This window comes from Aureobasidium pullulans (genome assembly GCF_000721785.1).
Source record: "Aureobasidium pullulans EXF-150 unplaced genomic scaffold scaffold_52, whole genome shotgun sequence".
Classification (NCBI taxonomy): Eukaryota; Fungi; Ascomycota; class Dothideomycetes; order Dothideales; family Saccotheciaceae; genus Aureobasidium; species Aureobasidium pullulans.
In genome coordinates, this window is record NW_021941072.1 from 23,255 (window position 1) to 36,490 (window position 13,236).

The 13,236-nt window shown below is 50.0% G+C and overlaps 7 protein-coding genes across 7 annotated transcripts; 5 read left to right on the top strand and 2 right to left on the bottom strand.

Annotated features, from left to right (window-relative positions):
- The first annotated feature begins 916 nt into the window (after positions 1–916).
- On the top strand, positions 917–2,352 carry M438DRAFT_410229 (uncharacterized protein). The gene is made up of 6 exons (XM_029910078.1): positions 917–1,162; positions 1,213–1,317; positions 1,372–1,462; positions 1,568–1,614; positions 1,668–1,810; positions 1,860–2,352. Exons 1-6 carry the CDS (start codon positions 1,007–1,009, stop codon positions 2,245–2,247), a joined length of 930 nt encoding a protein of 309 aa, XP_029754603.1. The 5' UTR covers positions 917–1,006; the 3' UTR covers positions 2,248–2,352.
- A 336-nt stretch (positions 2,353–2,688) lies between these two features.
- M438DRAFT_329880 (pectinesterase) lies at positions 2,689–3,708 on the top strand (the record flags this gene model as incomplete). Its single annotated transcript, XM_029903266.1, has 1 exon — positions 2,689–3,708. One exon carries the CDS (start codon positions 2,689–2,691, stop codon positions 3,706–3,708), a length of 1,020 nt encoding a protein of 339 aa, XP_029754604.1.
- Positions 3,709–4,416: 708 nt separating this feature from the next.
- On the top strand, positions 4,417–5,418 carry M438DRAFT_350432 (ThiJ/PfpI family protein). The gene has a single exon (XM_029906631.1). It carries the CDS (start codon positions 4,595–4,597, stop codon positions 5,351–5,353), a length of 759 nt encoding a protein of 252 aa, XP_029754605.1. The 5' UTR covers positions 4,417–4,594; the 3' UTR covers positions 5,354–5,418.
- A 1,040-nt stretch (positions 5,419–6,458) lies between these two features.
- On the top strand, positions 6,459–7,521 carry M438DRAFT_329885 (uncharacterized protein; the record flags this gene model as incomplete). Its single annotated transcript, XM_029903267.1, has 1 exon — positions 6,459–7,521. The coding sequence occupies one exon, from the start codon at positions 6,459–6,461 to the stop codon at positions 7,359–7,361; it is 903 nt and encodes a 300-aa protein (XP_029754606.1). The 3' UTR covers positions 7,362–7,521.
- Positions 7,522–7,653: 132 nt separating this feature from the next.
- On the bottom strand, positions 7,654–8,313 carry M438DRAFT_350435 (uncharacterized protein). Its single transcript, XM_029906632.1, has one exon. The coding sequence runs from the start codon at positions 8,222–8,224 to the stop codon at positions 7,697–7,699; it is 528 nt and encodes a 175-aa protein (XP_029754607.1). The 5' UTR covers positions 8,225–8,313; the 3' UTR covers positions 7,654–7,696.
- Positions 8,314–9,045: 732 nt separating this feature from the next.
- M438DRAFT_360519 (uncharacterized protein) lies at positions 9,046–10,395 on the top strand (the record flags this gene model as incomplete). Its single annotated transcript, XM_029907439.1, has 2 exons — positions 9,046–9,576; positions 9,877–10,395. The coding sequence occupies 2 exons, from the start codon at positions 9,046–9,048 to the stop codon at positions 10,393–10,395; spliced, it is 1,050 nt and encodes a 349-aa protein (XP_029754608.1).
- Positions 10,396–10,845: 450 nt separating this feature from the next.
- On the bottom strand, positions 10,846–13,084 carry M438DRAFT_350437 (Nucleotidyltransferase). The gene has a single exon (XM_029906633.1). It carries the CDS (start codon positions 12,975–12,977, stop codon positions 10,908–10,910), a length of 2,070 nt encoding a protein of 689 aa, XP_029754609.1. The 5' UTR covers positions 12,978–13,084; the 3' UTR covers positions 10,846–10,907.
- Positions 13,085–13,236: the final 152 nt, after the last annotated feature.

Consider the following 13,236-nt stretch of genomic DNA (forward strand, 5'->3'; position numbering starts at 1 on the left):
CACTTGCTCGGCACAGTATCAATTTCGGGAAAACAACATCGAGATGATCTTCAGGTTCTGGCTTCAATCAATGAATAACAGTGCTCGAGCGAAGCGTCCTCGACAAGGTTTGAGATCATGATGAATTGGCTCGGCCTGCGTGCCACATATCCCGCGCAGTTAGTGAATCGTTCTTTCGGGTCCATCTTTGTGTATTACAAATGTATGGACTAGAGCTAATGGGACTTTAGATTGCACACAAGCCTCCTCTAAAATATTCTCCCGCCGAATCACCTGGCAAGTACGGTCGAGCTCGACATCTGACTGACACTTAAGGCACTCGAGCAAGCTATTCCAACCTGCAAAGACATGTATCAATGTCCAAGAGCCACTTGAGACAGGGCATCCATCACCAATTATGATACGAGATTCACAGTTGACAAACAATGTCTGAGTGGTGTGACCGCATACTCGAGCGAACCCAATGAAGGTGTACCCACGACGAATCGGCAAGCTTGAAAAGGCAGGCGCACCTGCATAGAAATGTTCCTGAACCTCTGTGGGTCTTCAGGAGCTAACCCGACGGGACGGTCCTGCCCCGATCTCTCAAACACCAGCGGCTCAACACTCCTTCATCACGCGACTGCCATAACACACCCATTATCACCGAAGAATTCCCAGTAGCACTCACAAGCCATCCGACTCGACGAACCGGTTGTATCTAGCTGTCGTTGATCCACACCCTGGAGAATGACCCGAAAGCCTAATCGAAACCCGACACAACGATGCTTAGCTCGTGTCCCGAAATGCCGCCGCATAAGCTCTTAACAAGAAACGCCATTCACTCAGGAGGATCCATTGATGCACAGTGCCAAGCAGCAATCATAGAGTCCTGTTGCAACAGCAGAAATGAGATGTGTTGCTCGGTGGAGAGCATCAATGATGAGCACGCACGATACCTTCCATACACCACAAGCCGATGAACTTTCCCAAAGTCTTCATCACTTTTTGATCTTCTGACCTGTTCATGATGAGTGGACGCTTGATCGAAATGAACGCATCTCCTTGGCTATGGATTGAGACTACTTGGGTCATCATATTCTCTGCTTTGGATCTTGCATTGCGTATCATTGTGCGAAGCCACGAGTATGGACTCGAAGATACACTTCTCGTTCTTGCGTTTGTGAGTTGTGGATCTACCTCTGAACGGACGCTTCCTGACCTTTGAAACAGAGATTTGCAATGGCCTCGTTCGGATGCATATATCAGGCGTTGTACGATGGGCTCGGAATATCACCACAGAGCTTATTAGAAGCACGTACACTTCGTATCGCGAAGGTCAGCGGGAAATATGGCCGGAAGGGTCATGATTTAGGCTGACTTGCGTGATAGCTGGTCATCAACAGCTCTGTCTTGTGCTTCATTGCAGAGAGCCTCTCGAAGCTGTCGACAGCAGCAATGTTATACAAGATCATCTGCAGAGGTACTATGCGAGACAAGATGCATATCACAGCTTTAGCCAGTGTGGCAGGCCTCACCATCGTCTGGATAATATAAGCTGTCGCCATCTGGGCTTCTCGATGTTTAGATCCGTATCTCGCCAACACGCCTCACCTTGTCGTATATAGCCAAGGTGTAAGTGCTACAATACTACACAAGCTTTTTGAGCGTCTCTAACATCCCGATAGAAGACTGGACTGGAAGCAATCCTGGTTATCAGCATCTTGATCGAGTCGTTCATTTTTCTGTTATCATCATATTTGTTTGGTCGATTGAATATGAAGGTTCAAAACGAGCTTACAGTAGTCACTATCTTTGGCATGAGATTACCGTGAGTACACCCCTCAATAATGCCAACAAAGCTGACGACAAATGGAAAGTCTTGTCCTGATCTCGGCCTACTTCCTCGTGGCCTCCAAACGCTATACCACTCAGAACAACCCCTCCGATATCATTTATGGAACCGCTTTATACTGGCAAATCGCTCTGGTTGGACATAGCGTTCTTGCGACGGCTATTCAACCCCTGAAGCGTGCTGCGACCAGCTTCAGCACGCATTCGAATATGCTAGTGGGTAACACCTCTCAAGGTTCTATGTCTGGAAAATCTTCCAAACTACGCTCCTCCAACAAAACACGAAGATCGCTTCTGTTGACAGAGACCCCTCCTACACCGCTCTCGATAATCTGGTCAAGCGCTCAAGCAGGAGATCGATTACAAGACTCCGATTCCATAGAGAGCCACCCCCTCAGGATCATATCATTGTGAAAAAGACGGATGTCCAAGTCACATACAGCGATGATGGAAGGTACTGAAAATAAGAGTCGGCATGCTGAAAGGTACCCGCTGGATAAAGGCAAGACTTCGAACATGATTGGCGGAATGCAGCATTGCTGATCTTCCGCCTTGGCGATGTATGAAGGGATGCAAGATGGGTACGTCCGCAAAATGCAACTTGCTCTTGCCGGGCTATACCGTCGTCAAATACACTTGTAGAACTCACGACCCCACAAACAAGATACCTCGGGGTACATCATCTGCATTTGAGGGGTAACTCCGCAAAGTGGTCTTGATCACATTGTTCCGCGGCCTATGCTGATCCCACCTGTTGATTTGCTGGAAGAAATATTGCATATATAATGATATGAATCTCTGCGAAATTGAGCAGGTGAAATCCTTCAAATCACTGTCTAACATCTATCAGTCATCATGTTACCGAAAACAGTGCTATCATTCATCGTACTCACCACAAGTGGTGCGGCTGCATCATCAGCATGCAAAGGAAAGCATGTTCGGATCCAGCCTCCGGCCAATGCACTGGTAGTCGACGCTTCAGGTCAATCAGCCAACAGTTTTACCACTGTCAATGCTGCTGTTGCAGCCCTAGCCAACACGACAGCAGAGCAATACCTCTTCTTGATGCCCGGAACATACTCTGAGCAGGTGTATGTTCCCAAGCTAGCAGGGTCACTTACCATACAAGGGTACACTTGTGATAGCCGTTCTTATGCCGAGAACCAAGCGACCATCACCGGTAACCTTTCTCGCACGACACCGGGCCTGACTAGCAACGATCAAACTGCCACGCTTCGTCTTTGGACCTCGAACGTCAAGCTGTACAATTTGAATATTGCCAATACGTTCGGTCAAGCAAGCACCAATGGACAAGCACTTGCTCTGAGTGCCCAAAATACGAATCAAGGATTCTACGGCTGCCGCTTCGAAGGATATCAGGATACCATCTATGCGAACGAAGGACGACAAGTGTATGCAGAATCGTTCATCAATGGTGCCGTCGACTTCATCTTCGGACTCCGTGCCAGAGCTTGGTTCGAGCAGTGCGATATTGAAACAATCGGACCTGGATTCATCACGGCCAATGGTAGAGACGCGGAGAACAACACTTCATTCTACGTCTTCAACCAATGCCACGTCAATGGAACCAGCGGAGTCGCATCTACCGTTCTCGGAAGACCATGGCGCCAATTTTCCCGAGTCGTATTCCAGAGGTCGTACTTAGGAGACGTTGTCAAGTCTGTCGGGTGGGAGCGTTGGGATGCTGTACAAAGCCTGGCCAACCTCTACTACGGAGAGTACAAGAACAAAGGGCCGGGAGCTGTTGGTCCGAGGGCTAATTTCAGCACGGAGCTGACAGCACCAATAAAACTTGAAACATTACTGGGAAAGCAGTACAAGAAGGAATGGTGGGTCGATTCTACTTATCTCTAAGCAGAAGAACATGATGCAGTGTATCTGAAGGACGGACTGTAGATGCTTGAAGGCACTAGCTCTCGGGAATTGTTCGACGAGATGCTCTAGCAGACATGTTGGATGAAGCTTTTAATGTTAACTTCGTCTTCTGCTCTCGTTCGAAGTCAACGTTTTAGCCAGTTAGCCTTTAGAAGCTGGATAGTACATATTACATCTCTTGCCACCTGTTCCTCGCGATGTCTCTAGGCTCAACAGCTCTGACAGTCTTGAACGGACGACAATACGGAACTGTGTGTATCGAATGAGTTTGAGTTGTGACAAAACCGCGACGCGTCTTGATTCTGATAGTCGGCCGAAGTTTCTCCGGCGATTCCATCTTGCAATCAGCATAACCCTGTTCCTGCTCTTCGTTCGCCTTTCGACACGACAACACCTCTTTGTAGCAGTTTTGACGGGTTTGCGATATCTTTTGGATACAAAGAAGCCTTTCGCGTATCCAAAATTATCGCAAGCCGCTTGTGCGCCACGAGCCGGTTCACGTAAATCTGGAGTGCAAGCCGACTAAAGTCGATGTGGCTTGAGACAAACGTCCCGAGTATGAGCGGGGGAGGACAATGACCAATCTATCCAGCGAAGCAATGGTCTTAGCCAAAAGCTCCGTGATAGGTCTGCGAGTACGAGATGTCAGTATGTCTTGACTCGAAGTGCATAGCACGTGAAAATTGGACATGTTTGTTCAGAATGGGTCCGACGTCATAGTGACTTCCGTGGACATTGGCCGAACATCATGGTACAAAACATCATCCTCATCAGCATTTTTTCTCTTCATCCTATTTCTCCATCGAGCAGACAGACCTTTCTCAATCTTTCACAATTCAAACACAAACGTATCGAATCAACAACCATGTCATCATCACAAAAGGTCCTCATCATCCTCTCGGATGCCGATCACTTCGACATGAAGAAGACTTCCGGCGCGGACGCCGGCAAGATCGTTTCACAACCCTCCGGCTTCTTCCTCATGGAACTTGCGAAGCCCCTCCAAAAACTCCTGGATGCCGGCTACGAAGTCACTTTTGCCACACCTGAAGGCAAAGAGCCCGTCCCCGACCCCAACAGCGAAACCCTCCTTGCCTTTGCCGGAAACTTCTACGAGCGCCGCCGCGAGAATGAGTTGCTTGAGCGCATGAAGAAGGAGAATGGCTTTTCTTCGCCCAGAAAGTTCAGGGATATCAGTGATCAGGAGTTGGAGTCATTCCGCGGCGTGCTCATCCCAGGTGGTCATGCTCCCCTGACTGATCTTAGCGACAACAAGGAGTTGGGTCGTATCCTTGAGCACTTCCACGGCAAGCAGAAGCCTACTGCCACTATCTGCCACGGACCGTACGCTTTCCTTTCCACCAAGGCATCGAGTGGCAAGTTCTTGTACGCCGGCTACAAGCTCACTTCCTGGTCTGATATGGAGGAAGCCATGATGGAGACGATGCTCGGAGCTGAGATCCCCAAGGTCGAAGGCACGTTGCGCGAGAACGGTGCCAATATGATTGAGGGTATTGGCGAGAAGCTTGGTTACATCACTGTCGATAGGGAGGTCATCAGTGGTGGAAACCCTCTTGCTGCCAACCCTCTGGCCGAAAAGTTCATTGAGATGATGAAGGCTTAGAGGATCAAGCGATTACGACTGTATGAAGAAAGAAGATAGACAATGATAAACTGCATAACATTGCGTCTCCAATCTCCTCTAAATGATCAATCAATCACTGCAACAAGACCAGAAGTTTTTAAGCGGTCATATAGCAGGCACGGAAAGGTGCATAGGCATTTGCTTCCCACTGCATCTCCTTAGTGACTTGTTGTACGGCTCGATCTTGGAAGGTTGGTTTGGGCTTTTCGCGAGCTCTGCCAGGGACGTGTTGTACAGTTGGCAAATCATATCTCAATGATCTTAAGCGCGCGCTGAAGAACGAGCGACTGTGTCTATTTCCATAGGTTGGCATATTGTCCGTCCGGAGTTCAAGTCGCGATCTCTAGGCTTCAAAATGATAAGAAGCAAGGAGCAGAAAAAGAATGACTTGAAGTCGGAGGAACTCAGCTCGCGCTCGCAAAGTCGAGACGAAAAAGGAAATGATCGACAGAACGGTCATGACGACACTCGTGAGATGCGATCGTGAATCGTGATTTCTGTCGCGACACCAGCCATCTCACGCTTTCAACCTGTGATATGAGTATTGTATGCTGGGTGGTACTAACATAAGAGAACCAAAGTAGCCTATGAAAAGGTGAAAGATCTACGTGGCATGGACGTGCTGCTGCTGCATCTCAAGGAGTCGATGGATGACGAACGAATCTCGCGCCGCCAGCAGACGTTATGTACGAGTATTATTGAGATCTATAGACCATCGATCAGGAAATTGCAATAATAGTGTCTCACATCTTGCATCCTTCTGGAAGTCTATTCCACACGTGCTGCGACAGCTTGGCTGTATAAAAACTAGGCAACGAGTAATCCTTTGATTTTTGGCTTTCGAAGACGCTATTCCCTTTTCGGCCCCGACTGCGACTTGCATCCTTCTCGCACTGCGAGGTCCAAAATGGGTTGTATACAAGGAATATGGTGACGCATCTCGGAGGAAAGTTCGTCTTTGTAAGAAGTGTCGCAAATGCATATATAAGGATGTAGGTAGGTGCTGTTTGTTTTCTGGATATATCAATCATCTCATCTACACATTTGACCGGTCTCACCGTCGCACCTTGGGAATTCGAGCAAGATGTCTACTCCCCCGCCATACATTCCACCTTGCGCATCTTACGAAAAATACGCGTTAGCATCAAGCTATGGATACCGACCATCGCTCGGCGTCGGAATCTTCTTCAGCATCTGCTTCGGCCTCTACACCTTTGCAAACATATACCAAACCTTTCGCACACGATGCTGGTGGATGGGCCTATTCTTCAGCTGCGGAGCCGGGCTCGAACTTCTAGGATGGATCGGTCGTACAGTTGCGCATACCTGTACATTCTCGGACGAGATCAACACCATGCAGATTGCGACTCTGATCATGGGTCCTGCATATACGCAATCTGGTGTTTACATTGCGCTGTGGATGATCGTGAAGATTTTGGGCAGAGAGGTCTCGCCTGTGCCTCCAAAGCTTTACTTGTTGGTCATCTTCAGTGTTGATTGTGTGTGCTTGAGTCTGCAAGCCATTGGTGGTGGATTGGCTGGTGCAGCTTTCGATCAAGGTACCAGCACCGCGCCTGGCACAACGGTAATGGTCATTGGTATCATCGCGCAACTGGTCTCTGGCATGATCTTCGCCGGATTTCTGTGTATCGTCTTTCCGCGAGGCGCATCACAGATCAAGGCAAATCGATCGCTTCTTTTGAGTTGTATTGCTATTGTCATCAGTACCACCATGATGAACCTGAGAGGCTTCTATCGATCCATCGAGTTGTGTCAAGGGTGGAGGGGACCACTCATTACCCAGCAAGGCTATGTCATTGGATTGGATGCGGCGCCAATGCTCATTGCTATGGGTGTTCTAGCAGTATTGAATCCTGGAATGTTGCTACGTCGGGTGGAGAAGGAGCAGCTCGTGGAAGGAAAAGCAGGTCGTGGTGATGTGGAGAAGGGTTCTCCAATGAGACTCGACTCGGAGGTGAAAGCTTGATGACTCCCCAGATGTTGTTGCGTGTGCGAATGATGCATGATGATTTGAGCAAGTTTGAGGACAGGATGAGTCGTCAGCCACAACGTGCTGTGGGGTGAAAAGAAAACTCTATAGAAGCTCGCTGCATACCTTTTACATAAATTCTCCAGAAGCAGTGAATAATCCAAGAAATCGAGCAATACCTCCGACCACACGATTCACAATGACCATCCCCAGAAGATCGAGCCCATCTCCTAGCAAGAAAGCACTGCTTCCAGACTGGTCGATGTTCTCCTTCGCATCCTCTCGTGTCGTGAGTCTCTTTACCTTCAAGACGGATGGTGGTAGAGACACGCCTAGACCAGAAGACGAAATCGAGATGCAAGAGCTTCTGTGCACTCAAACTGGCGGCGACGACCATGACAGCGCACCGGAACCAGAGACAAATCTGGAGCGCTCAGACGGAGACCTTTACAGACGTACGGCTGCCCTGCAAAATACCAAAATCCAAACTCACAGCCATACCAGACACTTTGAGTACTCAAGTATGGACTGGGCGATGGGGATGAGGGCACCACGCTGAGATGGCGCCGGACGTCGTCGCATAACCATTCTAGACCCCGGACAATTACGTCGAGCGTATTTCGACACTTTCCTGTGTGTGGCAGGGCTGTTGGGCACACTGCAATCTTGTCGCAAGGGAGTCGGGGATTTGGTACTCTGCTCCGACCCAACTCGTAGACGCTTCCCAGACAACCGGGCTTGTCGGGCTTCGCGCGGTTGCATGAAAGGTTTGGACAAACCTGTCTCGACATTTTGCGCCAACGCAGCTCGAGTGTCTGGAGCGCATCGCAGAACATAGATGTAGCCGCCGTCAAAGGCATGCCAAAATCAGGAGCTTGTAAAGTATTTCCCGTCCTGCGACATGATTGAATCCTTGATGCCGGTCGGTCGGTGTCGGACGGGACGATTGAGATTTGTGTGGAGAGCGTCGCCGACAGCGGCTCGTCTCACCGCCTTGACCAAAGCGAGGGGAAAGACGCGACCATCCAAAGCACGATGATAGGTAAACACGACGGGAGTCCCGGAAAGAGACATGTGCGAGGTCTTGCCTGGTTTTGCCTTGACAGAAGCGCCAAGGGCGGGCACACCTGGTCCTCTTCGGGAACGGATGCAGCTAACGTCGGCCGTACGTACGCGCCACCAAACAGCAGGAAGACATCTTTTCGGATTCCTGAGTCCTACGATTCGAGAATGAGACAAGCGATCGAGATCAACGGAGGAAAGAGCCAGTAGCCAAGATGGAATTGTCCGAAGGCAGAAAGAAGCAACGGGTAGCTAGGTAGCAAGATGATCGAGAAACCTCTTGTTGCAGGTGCACGGCAAGCCGGGAAAGGGCGACAAGCCGCTCGCGACCGGGCCGCCAGTGAGTGGCTGCCTTCAAAATCGCGCCCGCCGCTTCTTTCTCTCGTCGCCCCCTTTGACTCTCCTGCTTGTTCACATCCTCCTAACTTTGTTGACGACAATCATAACTTCATCGATAAATGGAAGCATTCTCGAATCCGCCGTCGGACGACCGTCGTAACTTTACTTTGTCCGGTAAGCCGCCGCCGCCCAGTATCCAGAGTCCGAAGCTGATTTATTGCCAGCTTCCCACGAAACACAACCAAAGGAATTGCTAGGAGCCGGACCGGTACAGCACAAAATGGCTGATGTCTATACCGGTGCTCGCGAAATAAATCCTGGCACTGAGATGAATGGAAACGGTGAAAGCCGCCCTCAGGTCCCCACGTGGTCGGTCGCCAATGCGAAGGAAGCGAAACCTCAAATCATTGAACGTTCGGACGAACCTGAAGTTTCGAAGCCCGAAGCGAAAGTCGATGCGGATCTCTCTAATGGAAGCCATACCGCCTCAGCAGACGCAGATGCCCAGTCCGACATCGACGAGCTGCTCACAGGCGGCGACGCTGAACCGGAGCCTCCCCGCTATGACGGCGATTTTGACATTGAGAGACACGATTACTGGTGGAACCTGCTTGACATGGAAAACCCACGACATGCCAGGGCTTCCAAGGGTATGCGCTATGGCACGGAACGTAATCCTAGATGTGATACGTGCGAGCGACAGAACAGAGCGTGCATGACGCGGCCGAATAGCCACGACAAAACTGGATGTGTTCGGTGCTCGTACACGCAGAGTGGCTGCTCGCATGCTAGAGAAGCCAGAGAATCACATGTAAGCCATCACCAATTAAGCTCAAGCACAGAAGCACAGACATCTCAGTGGCACTGTACTCGTGGAGATGCACCATCAAAAGGCACAGTGCGCTCGAGATATGAAAGACGTTCACCGAGAGCAGCTACTCCAGCGCTCTCACTGGACACGGCCAGGCTTCTCAAGAACATCGTGCCTTGCGACAGCCCTTTTCAGCGCTCTACGGCCACCCTGAGAGAGTTCGGTGCTAGTGCGATGTGCTTGCAGCTTCATTTGATACTATTTGCTCGTACACATGAACCAATACTGACAATCTCTCAGCAACAACGAACCGGCTTTCCGCTTCTCAAGGTTGGCAGTGCCCGCAAGCGCGATGATATGGATGATGAAGATTCCCGCAGTCCCCCAGCTGAGCTTGCCGCCAAGCGTCCACGCCTTTCCAGCTACAGCGGTGGTTTCTCAGGAGACGGCAGACTCTCGAACGCCACTCCGTCGCGCCCTACTTTCGACGCTCCTCCTTCAGTCAACGGACGCCATTATTCTCCGGTCAATGTGCCAGGCTCTATTCCAGAGAGGGAACGAAACGGCGCGAATGGCGACAGCGCACGCTCTGCTCGGCACGAAATGGACGCTCGCCAGTATTACGATTCCCACGATTCAAGAAACGACGACAGATATCAGAATCACGACCGCTATGAGGTGTCTGCTCGCGACATGAACAATCTGTTCAATCTGGTCGACAAACTCCAGCGTGAAGTTAGGACACTTCGTAGCAGACTTGACGGCATGGAGACCCGCGTCGACAACATTAGTGGAGCAGTCGACATCTACAGGCCGTAGAATAGCTCTAGGTGCTCCCAGACCGATGATGAGGGATTCCAATCGGTGCTCGTAGGCCCGGAGTTCGATGGGGTTGTTAGAGAGGTGAAGGACATATTGGTCATTGCAGAGTCAGCTTAGGAGTCGACATCACGTTTATGATTTGATGGGTTGCAAGGCATTGCGAAAGGGGTTGATGGGGGGGTTTATACGAGACACGCATATGGCAATGGCATGGGGTTTATGTACACGAATTGCTTTTGAAAGGCGCTTAATGCAGACGAGAACAGTAGCTGGAAACCACGAAATACTATTTCTACACGACGGATGAAAGATCTATTCCAGCGTTCATTCAGTGTTTATGGAAAAGGGTTGGAAAATGGATGCGAAAGTTGTCATTCAATCGAGGAAAATCTATTGGTGTTTCTTCCCAAATCCGCACTTCAAAAAGATCACGAGATGATAAAGATTTCCAACCCAGACTCCTCCATGATCCTGACGTATCAGATCTCCCAAGTCCCCTCGCACAAATTTCAACCAGTACACCTCTCCCAAGGCTCCCTAAACTCCAACCCCAACGCCCCAAAAACATTCCTCTCCGCCTGCTCCATAGTCCCAGCCTCACCGTCAACATCAACAACATCCCCCGTCTTCCTATCCCTCACCCCCGAAGAATCGAATTTGTAATCATAAGTTTGGCGGACGTAACGACGTAAATCGCGTTGAAATGTCGTGCCTCCAGACCATCCCATGACAGCACATCCCACGGTCTTCCACGGCGAAATGATGATATCAACTCTACGGTGGGGATTTGTGTTTTTGGTTTTCGAGTCGGAGGGATTAGAAGTAGAGGGGGTATAGTGGGGATTTTGCCAGACCACTAGGGCTTTATCTAGGCTGTCGAAACCGTGGCCGTGGGTGGATGAGGAATTCAAGGCTAGGGTTTGTTGTCCGCGATCGCTGGTTTTTGTGCTGATGAGGAGGGTATGCGTTATCCAAGATTCTTGTTCCAGACTCGCTACTATATCGGTGATGATGTTTAAAGTCTTGCTCTCGTCAGGGTGAGAGAGAATGATATCGACATCGCCGCAGTGTTCTTTACCTCGTCTATAGCCGCCGACGACTAGACTCTGAATCCCGGCGTCACGGAGCTTGACAGCATGTTTGTGGATTGTAGCGGCGATATCTTCGACTTCAGAGCGAGGGATGGGGAGAAGGAATTCGTCGTAGTATTTCACTCCGATTTGTTGGACGCGGGTGAGGGTTTGCCAGCCATATTCTACCACATCGTCGAGGTCTCTCCAACCTTTTTCTTTGTAAAAGTCTCTTGCTGTTGTGGCGCCTACGCCCCAGATGTTGTAGAAGAGTTTTTGCACCTTGAGCTCTTCGTTGTTTTCGGCGTCTTCGGCTTCTTGGATCTTGCCGTAGTTTGCAAATTCGACATAGAGGTTTGCGATTTTGGCGTCACAGCCGGGTAGGAGTAGGATCTCACGACCAGTACTGAGTTTGTGAGGATAGGCGGCTAGAGCTGCGATGCTGGTGCTGTATGCTCTTACGCCAATCTCATCACCGGTGAGCAATCGCGCTAACTTGATCTTATCAAGCTGAGCGATGAAGGCTGCGTTGGGTGGATCAGCGGGTGTTAAGCGCTGGCACGCATACTTGACGTCGTTCTGGACCCAAGGGGGCATCTCAGGAAGGTCGGACGATTGGCCTAGATCATGCTCCGAGGTCGTCTGATGTAAAAGAGCGGCTCTCTTGGAGTGTGGCGTAGTTTGGAATGGCGCAGAAACTCTGCCGCCGCCTATCTGGCCGAGTTTGCGATTGCTACGCTGTTGTACCGGTGAAGAAGTGTCGTTCTCAGCATCCGCTCTAGCCCTCTCCAGGATTGATTGTGGTGTTTTGGTCCTGGCAGTAAAGCTGGACCCTTTGCCTGGTGTCTTTGGATCCTCAGGCTTGTCAATAATCCGTCCTTGGTAGAGCAAGTATGGCTCGATAGGCAGAACACGGTCTTGTTTCTGAGAATCAGTAAACCATTCCCACTTCAAGACCTTGATGTACGGGTTGGAAAAGTATGCTTTGTTCGGATCTTGCTCGACCGGAGAACCAACACGCTTGCGTTTGGCAGACTTGATTCTTGGCTTATGCTCGTCTTCGGTTTCCGAGTCGGTGCTGACTTCGTGGAGGATGGATTCTTCAGTCTCTTTCTTTCCATCCTCATATCCCTCTGCAAGCTTCCCTTTCTTTGCTTTGTGCCCGGCTGCGGGGTCTGTAACAGTATCCGCTGCACAGACATCTTTGACAACGAGGACTTCGTCCGTGTAGCAGTCTTTGGACCGTAGATCCATTGTGATGCGTTTCTTGTTGAGGACTCTGGTCAGAACAATCTTTGCCTCGTGAAGATTGTAAGACAATAGACCTCCAGCCTCGACAAGATCATCTTCGAGGCGGTGCAGCTCATTGATGTCCTTGAAGTGAGACTCCGAGATGAATATGGGTGGCAAGAATGACAAGCGTAGAGATGATTTATGCATATTTTCCAAATCCTTCTCCTGCACGGTGTCTTGTGGAGGAGAAGATGGCATCCAATGTGCAAAAGACATGGTATATATACTCAGGTATTGAGCGTGTTACCGGTGCAACACGTCGCTAAATAAGCGTGATCAAGGGTCTCGAAGGGAAGATGACCAGAAAACTCCATGTGCTACCGATGCTCTAGAATTGGGTATCAATGGCACACTCATGCTTATCATTGATGCCGGTATGTTGTGTTATAGAGGATGATGCGAGATGGGAAGGCTGTCTTTGTTTTCGGCAACGTCATGGCAAGCTCGGTCCAAGCTTCTCCGGAAACATTTCTGG